The following is a 21,812-nucleotide window of genomic DNA, read 5'->3' as shown; positions in this document are numbered from 1 at the left end:
AGACCTCCTAGTTTGCTTGCTCAAATCAAAACAAACAAAATTCTCATACACTGTTGATTTTTCAAAACTTTCAAAAAAGACAATACTTTGTATACATCCAAACACGGGTTATTACAAAGTTAACGTTCTTTTCAAAACATCTTTCGAAAGATAAACAAGCATTTTGTATACATCCACACACGGATCATTACAAAATTCAATTTACAAAGGTATTTGAAACCACATATGAGCAATTTCAGAGCAATTGAAAAGTGATCGAAAAACAAGTGAGCTAAGCAAACTTAAGAGCCCATGGATAACCATGGATACAAAGGGTGCTAACACCTTCCCTTTGTATAACCTACCCCCTTACCCAGAATTTCTTAAAGGTCTTTTTTCTGTTTCTTTTATAAACCTTTCCTTAATTGGATAAAATAAAAGGTCGGTGGCGACTCTGTGATATTTTCAAAAAATGCGAAAGCATTAAGCGACAAAAAAGAGTCAGTTCACGTATCTCTACAGATCAGAGGTATGGCCCGGTATTAAAAAAAATCGGAGGTCCACAGAACTGGCGACTCTGCTGGGGAAATACTTTCAAAAACAAAATGTTTTCAAAAGGGGTTACCTTAAGAGAATAGATCACTTCGATGTTTTCAATTGATTGACTTGATTGCTCTATTTTTCAAAGGTTTGTTTGGGTATTTTGCTTGTGTGAAAGATTCTAACCCGAATCTCGAGATACCTTAAGTATATGACAATAGACCAAGGAAACTGTACGGCATGTACCGATACGGTTGATCTGGTAGTCATCGTTAGTGCGATACTTTGGTTTATACTGATGTCCCTTGAAAACGATCAAGGAGTATATTAGGCTTCCGAAATGTCATTAAACACTAATTTGTCTTAGAACCTTTTTAGTTGAACTTGACTTGTGGCCTATTAAGTGGCTAGCTTTGAAATTGATCGAAGTTAGTTATCCTCGAGGAATATTTTGATCGGCCGCTCGAGCGCCGTATTGAGATGTTACTTCCAAGGATCATAGAACCCGAATACTATTCTAGGACAGGTTTTAACCAACTCAACTTCAGTGGGGAGGGTATCACCTATCAGCTCCATGCAAGCCTTTAAACCTAAGGCTATTGTTTGATTTGTTTTTGTGTGCCACATGTTTGCATCATAAGCATATCATTTTTGCACCAAACACTTCAAGGATCAAAGAGTTTACCTTTGTTTTTGCAGGTAATGGCTCCCGCCACCAAAGATTACATCCGAATCAACATCTCAACGGTACCATCTGAACTAAAAGACTTAGTGTCAGAATTCCCCAGGAATGTTCAATTCACTGAAAGGCATGGTCACCTACTCCATTTGGTTACCTCAAAATTTGAAGAAGACATGATACGGGTCCTGTTCCAGTTCTTTGACCCTGAACATCATTGCTTTACCTTTCCTGATTACCAGTTGGTACCCACTTTGGAAGAATTCTCTGAACTAATGGGATTGCCTGTTCGAAATCAATTACCTTTCACTGGTTTAGAAAGGATTCCAAAACCTGAAGTCATTGCTGCTGCTTTACATCTGCGGAAATCAGAAATCGAGTCCAATTGGGAAACAAAGAGTGGAGTTAAGGGTTTACTTGCCAAATTCTTATTGGAAAAGGCTCGACTACTGCTAGAAAACAAAAGTTATCCAGCTTTTGAGGAAGTTATGGCACTTTTGATCTATGGGTTGGTTTTATTCCCAAATCCCGACCAGTTCATAAGTGTACACATCATCAACCTTTTCCTAATCCGTAACCCGGTACCAACATTGCTGGGAGACATTCTACATTCTCTACACACTCGTACCATGAAGAAACGAGGAACTCTCATGTGCTGTATACCACTACTGGCTAGGTGGTTTACATTTCATCTTCCCCGATCAGTGTTGAGAAATGAACAAAGAATGCATTGGTCTCGCAGGATTATGTCTTTGTCTCATTCAGATATCCGGTGGAACAACTTCTTTCAAAGAGACATTACTATCATTGATCATTGTGGAGAGTACCCTAATGTGCCACTCCTTGGCATCAAAGGAGGCATCACTTACAATCCCTCTTTAGCTCTACGCCAATTCGGATATGCAAGGAGCAACGGTCCTCATGACATGATTATCCATGGCATTGTGTTTGATTACGAGAATGATTCTCATAGACACCGACGAAGGTTCATACATGCATGGGGCAGTGTCTATAGAATAGAAAGCAAAACTCTGGGGCAATGGAATTCTATCCCTATGGAACCCTACCTCAGATGGGTCCGCACTCATGCTCAGAAACTCCTTATGCCATATCCTGCTGTTCTACCTGTGACTATTGAACCAGAGGTCGAAGGATATGAACCTCAAGTTATTCTACACCCGGACATGCCAACTGACCTAGAAGAGTTGCAAAAATCTTGGGTTCAACTCAAAGAGGAAAGAGACACCTTCAAATCATACTGTCAGGACTATGAGAGAAGGATATTGGAGCTCACCGGACAGCTTCAAGAAGAACAGCAGATCAACACATTCCTGGGGGCAAAGAGAAAGCGTCCACGGGAGACCTGAAGGATCATTTATTTTATTTCTGTCTTGTAAGCCCAAATGAGGCAAAGAAAAAAGAAAAAAAGAAGCAAAAAAAAAAAGAAATAAATTGATTAACTAACGTTTGTTTCTTCTTTAACAAATCTAAACTCTAAGATCCTTGAAACATTGCACACACATTTCACTTCATGCATTGCATATACATTTCATACATTGCATTCATATACATTGCATATACACTTCATACATTGCATACACATGGCATCCAGTCATACACATTGCATAACAGGTTCACATGACGGATTTCTCATCTTCTCGCTGTTTATTTCAGTCAGAAGAGATGGAATCTGAAATGAGCATCAAGAATCTCGAAGCACAGAATGCCCAAGTTCAAGTGGCAATTCTGGAACTGGCAAAGGGGCAGCAAGAACTGAAAGCCCTGATAATCAAGAAGAAAAAGAAGCCCAAAGGATCTGTAGGTGTGAGTCACCTGAGAAGAAAGATCAAAATTCCAGTCAAAAAGTTCACAAAGCCACCGATCCCTGAAACAGTCGGTGATGATGAACAAGAAGACAATCAAAGCAACCAGGGTTCTGCTAAACCCTCTCTCTCTTCAAATGAAGAAAATGATCATTCTGGGGACGAACCGGATAATGAAAAATACCAACAGCTGGAAGACCGTATGAAAGCTATGGAGATACAAAAAATACCTGGCTTAGATTTCAATGATCTGGGGCTCATCTCGGATGTTGTTATCCCTCCAAAATTCAAAGTTCCTGTCTTTGCAAAATATGATGGAGTTTCTTGCCCGAAACTACATCTGAGATCCTATGTGAGGAAGATACAACCTCATACAACGGATAACAAATTGTGGATTCACTTCTTCCAAGAAAGTCTGTCGGGTACACAACTCGAGTGGTACTATCAGCTGGAAAATACCAAGGTTCATACTTGGGAAGAATTAGCTGCTGCTTTTTACAAACAGTACCAATACAATGCTGATCTTGCGCCAACCCGTACTCAACTAAGGGGCATGTCTATGGGACCAAAAGAAAGTTTTAAAGGATATGCACAAAAGTGGAGAGATATGGCTGGAAGGGTTCAACCACCCTTATCTGATCGCGAACTAGTTGACATGTTCATGGGCACTTTAACTGGCCCTTTCTATAGCCATTTGCTGGGAAGTTCATCATCAGGTTTCACTGACCTGATACTGACCGGAGAACGTGTCGAAAGTGGCATTCAAAATGGAAAAATTCAAATAGGTTCCACCTCTGGTACTACAAAAAGGCCCATCAGTGGGAGAAATGAGGTCAATGCAACTCAAATTCAAAAAAGTCGCAAAAGTGAGCAGCATCAATCTGTAGGGGCAGTTCTGATCTCCGCATCTGCACCTCAAAAAGATCAACAGCCAAAATATACGCATCGACCAGATGCACCAAGAAGAAATTTCACCAAAATCAACATGCCAATTTCTCAGGCATTGCAGCACTTGCTAAAAGCAGATCTGATCACCTTAAGAGGTCCTCCAAAGAATGTCAACACTTCCTCTCTGAATTATCGCCCTGATGCGACATGTGCCTATCACTCAAACTGTCCAGGACATGACGCAGATCACTGCTGGGCCCTGAAAAATAAAATACAAGATATGATAGATGCTGGTGAAATTGAGTTCGATCCTCCAGAAACTCCAAATGTCATCACAGCACCTATGCCAAAGCATGACAAAACTGTCAACGCTATCCTGGACACTGTTTACATCTATGATGTGAACGAATTATCAACTCCACTCTGCGAAGTCAAAGGAAAGCTAATCCGAGCTGGTTACTTCCCAGGGTGTGACCCCGACTGCTTTTATTGCTCATGCCTGCCCAATGGTTGTGAAAATCTGAGGATGGGAATTCAAAAATGGATGGATCGCCGTATCATTATGTTTGAGAGGCTCCCTTCTATGGACGTGCTGTGCGAAGTCTTTGCAAACGGGATAAGAATAGAGGATGTCTCAGTGATCTCCAGCTTACCATTCAAAATCTCTGCCAAGGCTCCATTCAAAATTTCTGCTACACTCAAAGTGGCATCAGTAGTCATTGCTAGTCCAACTCCATTTCCATACTCCTCAGACAAAGCTGTCCCATGGGGATACAACACTAATGTTTACATTCATGGAGTTAAGCAGAGTACCTCGACTGAAGAGACCGCAAAGTTATCTACTCCAACTGTGGGTAATATTGTGGGTACCAGCAAGATCACGAGAAGTGGAAGAATCTTTTCACCAGAAATTTCTCCAAATGTTGCTGCTGGTCCAGTCCGAGTCCCAGTTCCTAATCAAAATGTCAACGCTCGAGGCAAAGAGCCACAAGTTGAACAAATTCAAACCCCGGTGGAGATCACTGCTGAGGATCCATCAAAGCAAGAAATGGAGGAAATATTGAAAATCATCTGCAAGAGTGATTACAATATTGTTGAGCAACTGGGGCACACTGCTTCAAAAATCTCAATGCTATCTCTGCTAAAATATTCAGAAGCTCATGCCAAAGCTCTGATGAAGTTCCTGAAAGCTGCGCATGTGCCTCAAGAGATCTCAGTCGACCAATTTGAGAATTGTGTTGCCAATCTAACCGTGAGCAATGGTCTCGGTTTCTCTGATGTGGATCTAACCCCTGCTGGAAAAAATCACAACAAAGCCTTACATATCTCCATTGAATGTAATGGCACCACTCTATCTCATGTGCTAGTAGATAACGGTTCTTCTCTGAACGTGTTACCGAAAACAGTACTAGAAAAGCTTGACTTCGAAGGAATTGTGTTACAACCAAGCGATGTTGTGGTAAGAGCCTTTGACGGGTCAACCAGAACGGTATACGGAAAAGTGAATCTCCCAATCAGAGTGGGTTCTCAAATCTTTGATTCTATCTTTTACGTAATGGAAATTCACCCAGCCTACTCCTGTTTACTTGGACGCCCTTGGATACATGGGGCAAACGCTGTAACTTCTACCCTGCATCAGAAGTTAAAATATCCAGTAAAAGGAAAGATTGTCACAGTCTATGGCGAAGAGGAATATGTGGTTAGTCACCTAAGCAATTCCAAATATGTTGAGTTGGAGGACGAATTCATCGAAACTCCATGCCAATCATTTGAGGTGGTCTCTCCAGATGTCTCTACCACCAAGCATATTCCTGCTACTCCAACTACAACTATGGCTTCTCTCAAAGATGCCAAAGCCATGATTGAACAGGGTGATTGCACAGTATGGGGACAGCTTCCCGATATACCCTACAAGTCTGACAAGCTAGGTCTGGGCTATGATAGTGAAAATCAAAAGAATGATCAAAGTCCTCGTTCTGGAGGATTAATGTCACACTTCGTCAGCCAAGAAGTAAACGCTATTGAAGATGAAGGAGTGTTCTTGAACCATATCATTCAGCCATATCCAGATGAAATTCCACCCATTTCCATGGGAATGTGGGATGCTGTGGGAGAACCAAACGGCGGGTATAATTATCAGTATGCCGAACCTCAGAATTCTTATATTGCTATGGAGGACCTTACCCCGACTGGATGGGGTGATGAAGTTGGAAATGATCAAATTTTCACAAATCCCGTCACTGAGCAATATCAAAATCCACCCAAAGAAGTATGGGACACGCTAGGAGAACCCAGCGGCAAATATGACTATATGGTGAAATATTCCGCTCCTCCGAGCTCACAAATTGCCATGGAGGACATTGTCCCAACTGGATGGGATGAACATTACGATGACAATTTCGCTCTTGAAAAAGCCAGGGAAATACCAAATAACGAGGGTTGCTTTCTGTCAGCATACACTCCTCACCAAGATGCACAAGTCTCTATTCAAGACATCATCCCGACTTCATGGGACGGCCTTATCGAGCATCTCGCTCAGCCAACAGAGATATCTCAGCCTGGGCTCTCGTATCCAGCAGAGTATATCCCTTATCCCGAAGGATCACCGGCTCATTTTCCCACTAATGAAATCAATGCTGTGGAAGATGAAAAAGACAACTGCAACTGGAACAGCTGGGTACCCCCTGCTCACAACAGTGGATTGAACAACTGGAAAGCTGAGGATGTGATCTCCTTTGACCAGGAGTAAATGCCATTTCCTGTTTTCTTTGTGTATAATGTGCAAAGATAAAAGTGGTTCCTGAACAATCGAACCATGAGCTTGAAAGCCGTGTGCCTTAGCACACTGGTCCTTCTATAAGGGCTTATCATATCATGATCATGTGCATTCAATAAAATCATGGGACGCTTGCATATTTAAATTTTGTGATCCTTTTTCCTTCTTTCTTCGCCTTCTAATAGCTATGTTTTTTCTTCACACACACTCACATAATTAACTTGCAGATTCACATACACTCTGGATCCAGTCAACAACGATTCTGCTATTGCCCGTCATGACTTTGAAAATCCGATCTACCAAACTGAGGACGAAAGTGAGGAAGATTGTGAAGTGCCAAGAGAACTTGCAAGGCTGCTAGAACAAGAAGACAAGGCCATACAGCCTCACGAGGAGCCAATTGAGGTCATCAACTTGGGCAGCAACGAAGAAAAGAAAGAAGTCAAAATAGGGGCTGATTTAGAACACAGCGTCAAGCAAAGACTGATTCAAATGCTGCGAGACTACGTCGAGATATTCGCCTGGTCCTATGAGGATATGCCAGGCCTTGACACGGACATCGTAGTTCATCGCCTACCAATCAAAGAAGGTAGCATTCCAGTCAAACAAAAACTACGAAGGAGTAGGCCTGATATGTCAAAAAAGATCAAAGACGAGGTTGAAAAACAGTTCAATGCCGGATTCCTAAAAGTTGTAAGTTATCCTCCTTGGATAGCTAACATCGTCCCTGTACCTAAAAAAGACGGGAAAGTCAGAATGTGCGTGGACTACAGAGATCTGAACCGGGCAAGTCCCAAAGATGATTTCCCTTTACCACACATCGATGTACTGGTTGACAATACCGCACAATGCAAGGTATTCTCCTTTATGGACGGATTCTCAGGGTACAATCAAATCAAGATGGCACCCGAAGACATGGAAAAAACAACCTTCACAACACCCTGGGGAACCTTTTGTTACAAAGTAATGCCCTTTGGTCTGAAAAACGCAGGAGCAACCTACCAACGTGCAATGGTAGCGCTATTTCATGATATGATTCATCAAGAAATAGAGGTGTATGTCGATGACATGATTGCAAAATCCAACACCGAGGAAGAACATTTGGGTCATTTACACAAGTTGTTTGACAGACTCAAGAAATACAAGTTGCGACTGAACCCAAATAAGTGTACCTTTGGAGTAAGATCCGGCAAACTCTTAGGTTTCATCGTCAGCAGCAAAGGTATTGAGGTTGATCCCGCCAAGGTTAAAGCCATTCAAGAAATGCCTATACCTCGTACTGAGAAACAAGTCAGAGGATTCTTGGGACGTCTGAATTACATCGCCCGATTTATTGCCCACATGACTACTACTTGTGTGCCGATCTTCAAACTGTTGAAGAAAGATCAAGTGGAAAGGTGGAATGACAAATGCCAGTTAGCCTTTGACAAAATCAAAGAATATCTCCAAAAACCTCCAATCTTGTTGCCACCTGTGGAAGGCAGACCTCTGATAATGTACCTAACTGTGTTAGAAGACTCAATGGGGTGTGTGCTAGGACAACATGACGAATCCGGCCGAAAGGAGCACGCAATCTACTATCTTAGCAAAAAGTTTACCGATTGTGAAACAAGATACTCACTACTCGAAAAAACTTGTTGTGCCTTAGCTTGGGCAGCTCGCCGGCTAAGACAGTACATGCTAAATCACACCACTTTCCTAATCTCCAAGATGGATCCCATCAAATACGTGTTCGAAAAACCTGCTCTCTCTGGAAGAATAGCGAGATGGCAAATGATCTTAACAGAATATGACATTCAATACACTTCACAAAAAGCAATCAAAGGAAGTGTGGTAGCTGATCATCTGGCTCATCAAGCAGTGGATGATTATCAAGCATTGAACTTTGACTTCCCAGACGAAGACATTATGCTAGTCAATGACTACAAACAACCAGGACCAGAAGAAGGACCCGAGCCAGGATCCCGGTGGACTATGGTTTTTGACGGAGCTTCTAATGCACTTGGCAATGGCATCGGAGCTGTGATCATTTCCCCCGCAGGAGGTCATACACCATTCACTGCCAGGTTATGCTTCAATTGCACTAACAATATAGCCGAATACGAAGCATGTATTCTGGGTCTCAAAGCTGCAATCGATCTAAGAATCAAATTCCTGGAAGTCTACGGAGACTCGGCCTTGGTAATCTACCAAGTCAAAGGGGAATGGGACACGAAGCACCCAAATCTAATTCCTTACAAAGAATATGTGCTGAGTTTGATTCTTTACTTCGAAGAAATCACTTTCGAACACATCCCACGCGAGGAAAATCAACTAGCTGATGCTTTAGCTACCATGTCATCCATGTTCAAAGTCAGGTGGGACAACGAGGCGCCTATGATCACCATCTACAGGCAAGATGAACCATCCTATTGCAATGAGATCAATACCGAAGGAACCGAGGAAAAACCATGGTTCCATGAGGTAAAAAGATATCTCGAAGCTCAGGAGTACCCTGAAGGGGCATCCATTAACGACAGAAAGTTTCTAAGGAGATTTGCTGCCAAATTCTTTCTAAGCAATGGAACCCTATACAAACGCAACCATGACTCGACTTTACTTCGCTGTGTAAACAAGAAGGAAGCAGAACAGATCATGGAAGAAATACACAATGGTGCCTTCGGTACTCATTCCAGTGGACATACAATGGCTAAAAAGATCCTGAGAGCAGGTTATTACTGGTCTACCATGGAAACAGACTGCCATCATCACTCCCGAACATGTCACAAATGCCAGATATACGCTGACAAAGTACATGTACCTCCAGTTCCATTAAGCGTCCTGACGGCTCCTTGGCCTTTTGCAATGTGGGGTATTGATATGATTGGAGAAATCAAACCTACTGCCTCCAACGGACATCGCTTTATCTTGGTCGCTATTGACTACTTCACAAAGTGGGTAGAAGCAGCTTCATTTGCTTCTGTCACCAAAAATGTGGTAGCCCGGTTCATCAAATACAATCTCATTTGTCGGTATGGCATCCCTGAACGGATTATCACGGACAATGGCACAAATCTGAACAACAGAATGATTACTGAACTTTGCACACAGTTCAAGATCAAACATCATAATTCCTCTCCATATCGACCAAAGATGAACGGCGCGGTGGAAGCTGCCAACAAGAACATCAAGAAAATCATACAAAAAATGACAGTAACCTACAAAGACTGGCATGAGATGTTACCTTTTGCTCTTCATGGTTATCGCACATCTGCGCGTACTTCAACAGGGGCAACTCCATTCTCCTTAGTCTATGGTATGGAGGCAGTTCTTCCAATTGAAATTCAGATTCCTTCCCTAAGGATTATGAAAGAAGCCAATCTAGACGAAGACGATTGGATTCAAACACGGTTGGACCAGATAAACTTGATTGATGAGAAAAGGCTCGCAGCTATTTGTCATGGTCAGCTATACCAAAAGCGCATGATCAAAGCCTTCAACAAAAAAGTCAAAAGTCAAGCATACCAAACTGGTGGCTTGGTTGTCAAACGCATCATCTTACCACAAGGTGATCCCAGAGGCAAATGGACTCCCACCTACGAGGGACCATTCATAATCAAGAAAATATTCTCCGGCGGCGCCATGTTGCTTACCACCATGGATGGCGAGGATTTCCCACACCCTGTGAATGCTGACATAGTCAAAAAATACTTCTCTTAAAAAGAAAAAAAAACAGCTCGCTAAGTTGAAAACCTGAAAGGGCAACTTAGGCAAAAATGAGCGTCTCGGTGGATTGAAAACCCGAAAGGGCGGTCCAGGCAAAAATTAGAGACTAAACAAATACTATCCCGGTAGGCTGAAAACCTGAAAGGGCGGCCTAGGCAAAAGTTAGGGAATGAAGCATACAACTATGTTCCGTTCAGCTGCCTACTCACCATCAAGATTCAACACCTCAAAGACACCGATCAGTCTAATCACTTTCTTCCAACAAGTGAGGGATGAGATGCTCGAAGACAGATTGGCAATAGCAGAGTTGAAACTTGACTGGATCATTTTCACATAGCTATTTATCTTCATAAATATTTTTCAAAACTTTCTGACAGTTTCCTACTTCTAGGATTGTTGTCTCCCTGTGCTAACCCGCCTATCATGGCTCTTTTCAATGCAGCTCTTTCAAAAATCACTATTTTCACTTTTTCTGTTTTAAATACGTAAGCGTCCCAATGATAATTTTGAATGAACATATGCATTTGAATATGATTGATGTTTACCAGGAAAAACAGGAATGGCATTCAGGAAATGTCCCGATCATCTGGACATCATTCCATCAGAAGGAAATCACCAAGAGAAACGCATTTCTCAGCAAATTCCTCAAAAAGATTTTCTCTTCAAAAGAAGTCTTATTCCCCAGCAGGGTTGTTCCAGATTACTATCTTCAGAAGATGTGATCCCCGCACCCGGACTTGGTCAGATAGTGCATCGGAGGATTATGCATCTTCCTCATTCCCATTTGAAAGGGCATCAGAACTTCCAGTTACCTTTGGTTCCCCAAGCAGTAGTCAAAGATCCTTCAACGGGATACCCGGGTTCTCAAAGAATTTCCCCAGACGAGGGTACTCAAGCAAGACAAAAGATCATCAACGATCACAATACATTCATGTCCAGCTGACTAGTGGGAATTTATTTTTCCAATTAGAAGCTTGACATCACATTCATACATTCATACATTCATACATTCATACATTCACATATTCATACATCATACATCATACATCATGCATCATGCGCATATTCATACACAGCATAACATGCATATTTCTCCGGGAATATCTCACATTTACATGCATCATAAACATTGCATATCACTAACTTGATTTTTCAGGTAGGCAGATATCTTCAACAAAGATGTTCTCAATCACATGCCGTGTTCACCTGAATTCCATGAACGGTTCTCTCAGATATAATCAAGCCGAAGATTCATTCTGATCACTTACCAACTCAAAAACAAGCATCACAGATCTAAAGCGATACCTCAGGCGGTTCCAGAACGATCTAACGTTGCAGATCTAAAGCGATACCTCAGGCGGTTCCAGAACGATCTAACGTTGCAGATCTAAAGCGATACCTCAGACGGTTCCAAAACGATCTAACATTGCAGATCTAAAGCGATACCTCAGACGGTTCCACAATGATCAACTTCCAAAATCTAAATCGGAAAAACTTTGGACAAGTTCCGTAACGATTATCTTCCAAGACTTAAAGCGGTAACCTTGGACGGTTCCGAAATAGTCAACACAAAGACTTTCAAATCCTTCATCAAGATATAATCAATGAATTCATTCTGATGAACAAACCATCAACACATTCACCAGGTGGCATATGAAAGCCCATCTCAGGTAATGTTTCAATCTGCCAACAACATTTCGCAGACGACATTCAAATGCCACTTCCAACATCTCTTCTGATCAAGGTAAGTGCAAATTTTCAGGGCATCTAAATATTCAATCATCTTCTACCTTCAGATTTCATACAATCTCTTCAGGTTTAAGAAGATTGAATAGGGGCAACTGTTATACCCCAAAATTTGCCCACATATTTTTCAAGAAAACTCCAATCTGAAAATTAAGGGTCTCATATAATCATGGATTTTTTTATTTCAACAAATATCCTGACATATGAAATACTTACAGTAATTTGGCTTGCAGTTGAACTTATTCTTACGCAAACGCCAAATACTGTGTATTACTTCACACATGCTATTTATTTATTTACAGATAAATGGTACTGACACAATTGGTACAAAGTTAAATCTTTTTGCAGGCGCAGAATCAGGAAACTCAGACTGTACTGGTAACAAGTAGATTATTATTATCTTTTGTTTCCCACTAATTTTTGTACTATATTCCATTATTTGCAAAAATCTTTTCAAATCTCTTTTTCAAAAATCAAATCTCTCTTTTTTCCAACACTATCATACACTTTCTTTCAAATCTTACTTCCACTCAAATTTTCCTTTTGTACGGAATCACATCATTCCCCAACGTCTCTTTCCTTCTTTCCATTCTATAAATACCTCTCATTTTCTTTCATAAAATCTCACATCAAATTCCAACTCATCTTTCAAATTCCTATCTCATATCTATTTTCTCTTCTTCCCTGACAAGAATGGCAAAGTGGATAGAGACACTGTTTCTTACAGTCATCACCATTGCTACGGTGATCATGACTTTCTTCTGCCTGCATAGTCCTGAAGAGTGTGGACCTGCAATGGTTGCACTCCCAATCATCTACATGTTATTGTTCATAGCATGGGTCATTAATCGTCATTCTTAAAATTTGCCGTATTTCTTATTTCTTAAATGTACCGTTTATTCGTCGTACTGTTCAATATAGTATGTGATATTTGTACTGTCAGTATTAAATGTTGTACTATTTGTCATAATATTGCTTAATTACTAAGATAATATTTTGTGTGTTTTCTGCCAGTCAAATATTCCTATTTCTGTGCATTAAATGATTTTCAGGGTTATTATCGGTAATTTTGCCCGCATACCGTAAATATTAGTTATTTATTATGTCTGTGTTTTTCTAACAAGTCATGTAAATAAACTTTCATTTTTTACATAAAACAAAAACAAAAAAACAACAAAAAAGAAAATTAACTTTGACTGTTGATTTTTCACTCTAACTGCTACATCAATACCTGAACAGTCAGTCGACAGCCAAACTGCTGGCAGTACAATTCTCAGTGTTTTGTACCATCAATCAAATCAATCTTTCACAATTCAAAATTCCAAGATTTTTGTTCTAGAAGTCTTCTGAATATCAAGCGATTAGCAGAGACTCAACACTGCACAAAAATCAGGTACGCTTAACTATCTCCTACACAAACAGTCCCTAATCAGGGTTTTTCTTGTTTTTACAGGAGCAACAAGTTTTTGAGAGCTCAAATGGATTTCATACACATCCATATATCTCAAAGTACCATCATACAAATTTTCAAACTTCAATTCACTCAGACGCACCGTCAGCAGCTCAAACAGTCAACAGACGACCCGTTTGACCAAAAAAGTCAACAGACAGTCAAAAATGAAATTTTTTGTCAAAGTCCATATTTTGTCAAAGGATTCATCATTTGATCATTGGATGATCATAATTCATCAAGGAAAGATCAAAAACCAACAAAACCCTAAGATTCAAAATTAGGGTTTTTGCCTGAAAAGTCAACTCAACTTTGACTGATCATAACTCTCTCATCCTTCATCCAAAAAATTCAAACCAAAGCTTGTTTTGAAGGAAATTCAATTATCTTTCAAATGCCATTGATCCCATGGTCATTGGATTCACCATTTGAAAAATATGACCAAAGACATTACAGGTCATTTTCAAAGTCAACAAAAAGACACTTTTTTCAAAAGGACACACAAGGAGCTTCAAAAATCATTTTGACATGAGACCAAAGACATTGGTTAGAGGACTCTTTGAGGTTTCCAAAAAGTGCAAGATCTCCTTCATATGACAAAAATTGAAGGATTTACACCTTGTTAAAGTTGGCTAAATTTTGGGAAAATGCATGAAATCAACATTGCTCAAAAATGTATTTTTTCCAAATGGGGCCAAGTTTTCAGCATTCAAACATCATTTCCATGATATTATGGGCCTCCCACGACCAAGACAAAGCCCACATCATTTTTCTCCATTTTTTGATTTAATTTTATCATTTAAGATTAAATTAAAAAGGAAAAAAGGAAGGATAAATCATAGCTTATTTTCTAAGCTAAAAGCTCACACATGTGGCTTAATTATGCAGCAAGAAAGCTGCAAGGAAAGGCTAAGGAAAGAGCAAACCAAGGTTGCTTGAGTTCCAAGCTTGAAAGTCAAAATTCAACAAAAGCAATCATTGCTTTTAGCTTCAAATTTAAGCACCTCAAGGCCTATAAATGAAGCTGCATATTTCACAAACAGAGGAGCCAACACACCCACGAAAATATAGCAAGCATAGCATAGAAACACACCAAACTTCTCTCAAAATTCCATAACTTTGTAATTTTCAATTTCATATTTCCAATCAATATCAATACAATACAATCATTCCAATCATCTTCTAAGATCATATAAAGTAAGAACAAACTCTTTGTGTGGTCCCATGAGAGTCGTATCACGTGCATAAGTGTTCTTCATATTCATACATGAACAATTTTCGTTTTCTTATATTTAATTAACCTCAATATAAACTAATCATTCTAATGAGTTCATGAGGTCCTATAGGGCAGGTCTGGGCTTTAACATGTGAGTTTCCACGTGAGGATAGCCCTATGCCATTAACAAGTGTTCTTGCATGCTTAAGCCTTAACCTCTTCGAATCCATAGTTACAGTGTCCAAATGGCAAAACTAACACCACCATCGTGTTCAGGAGGTGATTTTAAGTAGATCTGGGTCACTTGTGTTTATCCCTAACACTTATTTTTGCAGGTTAATGAAGCCATCAAAAATGGCGTTTCTGACGTACAAATAGGGGAGGTTAAAAACCCCCGCTATCTGTTTAAAAAAATAAAAGAGATGGAGGTTGAAGACGACCACGCGTCCAAGCGTGGTTCGTCAGTCAACTTGTCTTCGTCCACGCAGGCAAAAGTGGGGCCAGTCTGACTTACTAAAGGTCTTGATAATCCCACGTGACTGGTCAACACAAGTGTACCATATTCTCTTCAATCTGAGCCACATGATCAATCTCAAAGCCAATCCAACGCATCATACAAGCAGTCCATATCATGCACTATCCAGCCCATCACACCTGATAAGTATCCCTTTTAATTTCTATTTTATTTTGATTTCTTTGTTAAATTAATTAAAAATAGTTTTAAAAATCCAAAAAATACACAAAAAATATTTTTAGACTTCTAAAATAATATATTATTTTCTGAAATAAAAATATTTTATTTTCTTCAAAATTTTAATATTTTTGCATAATTAATTAGTATATATTTATATATTTGCTTTTTAATTATTCTAACCAATCAAAAAATCATAAAAAAAATTGTTCTTTGTGTTAAATATTGTTTATATATTATAAACTAATTTTGTACATATTTTGAATAATTTTCTTTTTAAGTTTTAATTATTTGTATAATTATTTGCATAATTATGTTTTAATTAACTTAAATCAATTTCAAATCAATTTCCAAAAATTCCAAAAAAATTAGTTTTGTTTTAAAATTAATTAACAAATATTTTGTACATATTTTAAACTTAATTTCTAGGTTTAAATCTATTTTCATCTTTTTTCTTCATTTTAATTTAATTAATCATGCATTAATTATAATTAAAACCAATCATAAAAATTCCAAAAACATGCCTTTTATGTTTCTTGCAATTTAAAATTCCTAGATAAATGTATAGGATGTCAAATTCATGTAAATAGGCTAGTTTACATTTCCCGCACAATCGATGTAATAGCGTAGATTTACTTTCCGCACTTTACATTTCCGCACTTTAATTTCCAGCAAATATAAACTGCGTGTATGTCAAAGATAAAATTGAACCGTTAGATCACTAACTTCAAAGATAAATATCTGAATCCAATCACAATCACACTTGCACCTCTTGAGGTAATCCCTTCTCATTCCTTTCAAAATCAAAGTCAAAATTCTACTGTTTCGAGTACAAAATCGAACCTTGCTTTTATATCCGGTGAAAGGATAGATTTTTAAAGGAAATAGGATAAAGACCTTACAACTCAGGGTAGACCTCCTAGTTTGCTTGCTCAAATCAAAACAAACAAAATTCTCATACACTGTTGATTTTTCAAAACTTTCAAAAAAGACAATACTTTGTATACATCCAAACACGGGTTATTACAAAGTTAACGTTCTTTTCAAAACATCTTTCGAAAGATAAACAAGCATTTTGTATACATCCACACACGGATCATTACAAAATTCAATTTACAAAGGTATTTGAAACCACATATGAGCAATTTCAGAGCAATTGAAAAGTGATCGAAAAACAAGTGAGCTAAGCAAACTTAAGAGCCCATGGATAACCATGGATACAAAGGGTGCTAACACCTTCCCTTTGTATAACCTACCCCCTTACCCAGAATTTCTTAAAGGTCTTTTTTCTGTTTCTTTTATAAACCTTTCCTTAATTGGATAAAATAAAAGGTCGGTGGCGACTCTGTGATATTTTCAAAAAATGCGAAAGCATTAAGCGACAAAAAAGAGTCAGTTCACGTATCTCTACAGATCAGAGGTATGGCCCGGTATTAAAAAAAATCGGAGGTCCACAGAGTGGTTTAATGAAATCGCTTTTTAAAGCTTAAGAAATACTTGAAATGGTGCATAATGACTAGAGATCTGGGAGCAGAACCTTCATATGCACAAAGGTCCACATTCCAATATATTTCAGAAGAAATATTGCAAAAAAAATTTATACATTAAACAAAATGTGTTGATCATTTAAAAAAGATTTCGAAGGTGAAAAGATCAAAAGAGGCATGAGATATCCTAGAGAAATAACATGATGATGGAGGAAAGGTGATGCAAATGAAGCTTTAATCTTTGAGGAGGAAGTATGGCCTGATATAAATGGAAGAAGATCAAAATATAAGTGATTACTTCTATAAATTGATTGCGGTGGTGAATCAAATGAAGACATATGGTGAGGTTATTTAACAATGTCCTATGGTATATCCAAATAAAAAACAGAATACAAAATAAACAATGAATTCACATCATTAATATTTTCTATAAAAAAATTCCATAAATATTTGTCAATTTACAATAATCTACAATATATCCAAATTACTTTTAATATCAAGATAAACAAGAAATAATATTTTCATATTATGATACATATAATATGAGATCAATCATTTTAAATTTAATAACTTTTCGCACAAACTAAAATACAATTTAAATATGTCTTTGATATTTTTAACATTTTATTTACATCATTTTATATAACCAATACATGCACCATAAATTCAATTCATGATTTTTTTTCCTCTTTTATTAAGTCATTTCTTCCATAAATAAGTGCATTATTCTTTTTGTGTTTAACACAAATAAATATTACATTCAACATATTTTACGAAGATTTAAAACATCTTCTAACATATATTTATTTAAAATAGTTATGTATCTTTCACCATGGTTATAAATAAACATATATGTATGTTTATCTCTCCATTAAAGTTCCAACCACAAATTAATCATAAAAAATCATAAAACAAAATTTCATAATTTAAAAAATTATATAAATTATTGTGTACTTTTCATTATAGTAAGTTGTTATCATCTTCTTTAAAGTTGCATACTTTAATATTGATTATAACTAAAAAAAATATTGATTAAAATTGAAAATCAACCATAGAGATGGTTAGATATTGTGTTGGGGGGTCTGTGCAAAACAAGAACGAGAAGATGATGAAAATGGTGCGATTAAAGTTGCACAAAATAAATTCCAAAATGCGTGTTTGCACTAAACCTTTTGTTCGATTTGCGTCCCCCAATTTAGACAAATTGGATGCAAATGGGCGAACCGGTGAATCCCTTCGCGATATTTTAGAATTCTTAACATGAATTGTACATTCACATTAAACATATCTATCAACTATATTTTACAGAATAAAGTTTCCAATTTATTCTTGTGCACTAGAAAAATTAAAGAAACTTAGATATAATTTTTAAATCTAAAATATGATATTTTCGCGTCCTTTGTATGCCTAACAAATATCTCTATTTATAGAAAAATTTGTATTAGTTGACAATAAGAAACAATGTTTCATTGTTTTAAGATGGTCATTCAAGAACATTAATATATTTATAACGGTGTGAAATGTGGCTTCAATCGGTTGGTTGAGGCGCCTATTCACCAATCTTGGCTTCTTTTATGTGATTTCCAAAAAATCCCTTTAATATACTTCTATTTCTACTTCACCATGAAACCTCCCCACCCCTAACTCAAAATTATGGCCATTTCTATTTCACAAAATCATGGTAACCAAAGAATTGTGACCAATTGCTCCCAAGATAACCTCACCAAAACTCAAGAAAACCAAATAGTGATATGACAGCCCTCTTATCATAGTCTATTGTACACAATGAGCCTGCACACTACACCACCAAACACATACAACAAAAACATCTCTCTACTGTCTAGTCTAGATTAAGTGAACCAAGACTATTTTCTTTATTTCTGCTTTATATGGTGTCAAAAGTGATTACTTCAGCACCTTAATTTCTCCAAAACTCTTGAACTTGGTGTATCATATCAAACTTCATTCCCAATTTTGAGACTAAACATTGAAGGATATGGCAATGCATTACAAATCACTCAATATAATCAGCAGAAGGATAATTGTTTCATAATTTTGCAATTGGGAAGTTGTAGAAGGTAGCATGAGCAACATAAATCAAATTCTCAGTCTTCTTCCGTTTAAACTCTAGTGCAACCATAGTCACATTTCTTCCACTTTTCACCACTGACACGTCAGCTAAAACTTCTTCCTACACAAACAAACACAAATCCATTTGTTGAATAATTTATAACCATGAAGACTTTGTCAATTGTGTGATTTCTTGTTATGACAGTAGAGAGTATTAAGGTTCATTATGCATCATAAACATGACTCACATTTGTTGGAGCACTAGAGAGATATGACACATTGATTTCGCCGAGAAAAAGTTTTCTGTCTTCGGAAACAACAGTTCTAGCACAAGCAATTGACAGCAACTCGACCAGAGAACCAACAGACCCGCCATGTAGTGTTCCATAAGTATTCTGCAAGTCCAACAAAAATCTCAACTACATTTTTTTCATCTCTTTGAGTGAATCATTTGTAACTAGGGAATAATGTATCTGAGTTTTATTTACTCAGATAATTTATTAAAAATAGGAAAAAGAGACATTCTAGCATCATGGAGTGCACAAAATAGATACAAGCAAAGAGGCCACAAAGAATGAAAGCTATCAAAGAGAGTATGGCAAAAGATAAATCCCAAAGCTATTGAGCTACCAAAAATTCAGATCTAAGACGGTCCAAAAATTAAGCACTTGAATAAGAAAAATAGGAAAGAAGAAGAAAAGAGGTGAAAAGGGTGTTACTGAGATTTGAGGTTTGACAGAAACAGTGCAAGAGATTCGTCCAAGCTGGATGAGATTGACCTTGATGAAATTTGCAAAGAAATGAGAATAGAAGTCACTGATATTGCTGCAACTCTGAGGAATGAGTTTGGACATGCCAGATCTTTGAAGAAAACTGAGGGTCAGAGAAGAAATGTGTTGATCGGAGATTGAGAGTTCAGTGTTTGCTTCCTTTTGACTAGCCGGGGAACCTTTCGCCGCCATTGTTTTCTTTGATCTGTTCATGATAATGGAGTATGTTCTATTTTTAGCATCTCCAATGAGGAAACTTAGTTTGTGCGGGTCCCACTAACACAACTCATTTAACTTTAATTTTTGCATATATGATAGGACAACAAAGCAATTGTTAAAAATCTGGGCCATCATATATATCATCTTTAAAATTTATCTTATTTAAAATTTACCTTGTTCATCATCTTCTTCCATTGTTCTAATGTCAAAGAATTTAAGCAATATTTTAATGTCAAACAACTAAAATTTTGGGATAGTTGGATTTGTAATTCGTAGAAACAAAATGAGAGCGTGTTTTTTTTGCCAAAAGGAATGTGTTCTTCGTACTGTGAACGATATGAACAGTGTCAACTTTGGCAAAAAGTTTTGAGGTTGTAGAAATTATATAAATAATATGAAAAAAAATTATAATTTTCTCAAGTAATTAGATAATGAAAGAAATTTGAAAATTGAAAGAGAAAAAATAGAAAAAATTCAAATTGATACACAAGAGTAAGAGTATGGTTGAAAATGTCAATGCTAGTTGAGATTTTGAATTTAGGGTTGAATTTTTTATTTAAAAAATATATTTCAAATAGGATTAGTTTATTGGCTAGTTTGATTTAGTACGATAATCTTATTTTTTTTTTATTTTAGTATTTGTCATGACAAATCTATGTATAAGATAAGTTTGTGTAACAGAGGTTTTGTTGATTTAAATTATTTGTGATCAGTTATACTCTCCCTCTAATAAATAATTTGTGTTCAGTAAAATACCAATAAAACACTGGTATAAAACCATGATAAAAATCACTTGTATAAAACTATCGTAAAAAGAACACATGTAAAAAACACTAGCATTGAGACTAAAATGAAACATTTAATATATGTAAGGGTCTAAATTGAAACTTATAAGATAAGTTAAGAGACATATAAAACCTTTTTTAATAGTAAATGGATTAAAGTGAGACCATAAATAAAATTAAGGAACTAATTTGAAACTATCTTACAACCTCTGTAATCAAACATACCAAAATTTTATATCAGAGTTTCATATCAGAATTTTAGAATATTTGAAAAAGTGTTACCACTTCTATCATCTATCATACCAAAATTTCAAATCAAAATGCCATTAAACCAGATTATCTTCATTAAACAAGAATTTCATATCATAGTTATGACAATAAATCAGATTTGTTACACCAAAATTGCATTACTATAAACATAAGGTGTCATTAACAAACACTACAAAATACACCAAATGGCATTACATAAGGTGTTCCAAGAGTCTACTACAAATAGTACTTGAAACAGAAATGATGAAAATAGTTAAGGTTGGCTCAAAATAGGTTTTTCCACTATCACTACTGCAAAAAATACATCTTACTTCGGCTGTGACATGGATTGTACCTCGGTTACACAGGCAAGGTAATGAAGGGCAACATGAATACTTGCAACTTTATCCCCTAGTTTCTAAATAACCGACGAAATAGTTGAAATGGTCCTAGGTTCGATTCCTAGGTAATCTTTTTAGAATTTTTAAATTGCAAAACCACATATCCCCTCAATTAAGAAATATAACTGATGCGTAAAACAAGATTAAGTTTATTATATCTAATATGGATTGCTTGTATCATTTAGCCCTAGCTGAACATATAACTTTTTAAATTGGTTTACAAAATAATTATATGAAGAATTATATTTGAAGAACAAATTACACTAATTAATATTTTTCTTCAACTTTATTTCATATTTGTTCATTCAACAAGTGTGGAAGAAAGTTAAACGAAAATT

The 21,812-nt window shown here is 37.1% G+C and overlaps 1 protein-coding gene across 1 annotated transcript; it reads right to left on the bottom strand.

Annotated features, from left to right (window-relative positions):
* Nucleotides 1-18,233: 18,233 nt before the first annotated feature.
* On the bottom strand, nt 18,234-20,069 carry LOC131612071 (uncharacterized). The gene is made up of 3 exons (XM_058883886.1): nt 19,770-20,069; nt 19,299-19,445; nt 18,234-19,171 (listed from the first exon to the last, which is right to left on the bottom strand). The coding sequence occupies exons 1-3, from the start codon at nt 20,031-20,033 to the stop codon at nt 19,028-19,030; spliced, it is 555 nt and encodes a 184-aa protein (XP_058739869.1). The 5' UTR covers nt 20,034-20,069; the 3' UTR covers nt 18,234-19,027.
* Between the last annotated feature and the right edge of the window lie 1,743 nt (nt 20,070-21,812).

Source organism: Vicia villosa, linkage group LG6 (genome assembly GCF_029867415.1).
Source record: "Vicia villosa cultivar HV-30 ecotype Madison, WI linkage group LG6, Vvil1.0, whole genome shotgun sequence".
Classification (NCBI taxonomy): Eukaryota; Viridiplantae; Streptophyta; class Magnoliopsida; order Fabales; family Fabaceae; genus Vicia; species Vicia villosa.
This window is presented reverse-complemented; position numbering and strand designations above follow the sequence as displayed.

Bases quoted from the DNA above. Each gene is read 5' to 3' on its own strand.
- LOC131612071 (XM_058883886.1), bottom strand. From the start codon at position 20,033: ATGAACAGATCAAAGAAAACAATGGCGGCGAAAGGTTCCCCGGCTAGT. The intron at 19,446-19,769 runs GTAACACCCTTT...TTGGACTTGCAG, and splicing joins CTGTCAAACCTCAAATCTCA to AATACTTATGGAACACTACA. The intron at 19,172-19,298 runs GTGAGTCATGTT...TTGTTTGTGTAG, and splicing joins TCTCTAGTGCTCCAACAAAT to GAAGAAGTTTTAGCTGACGT.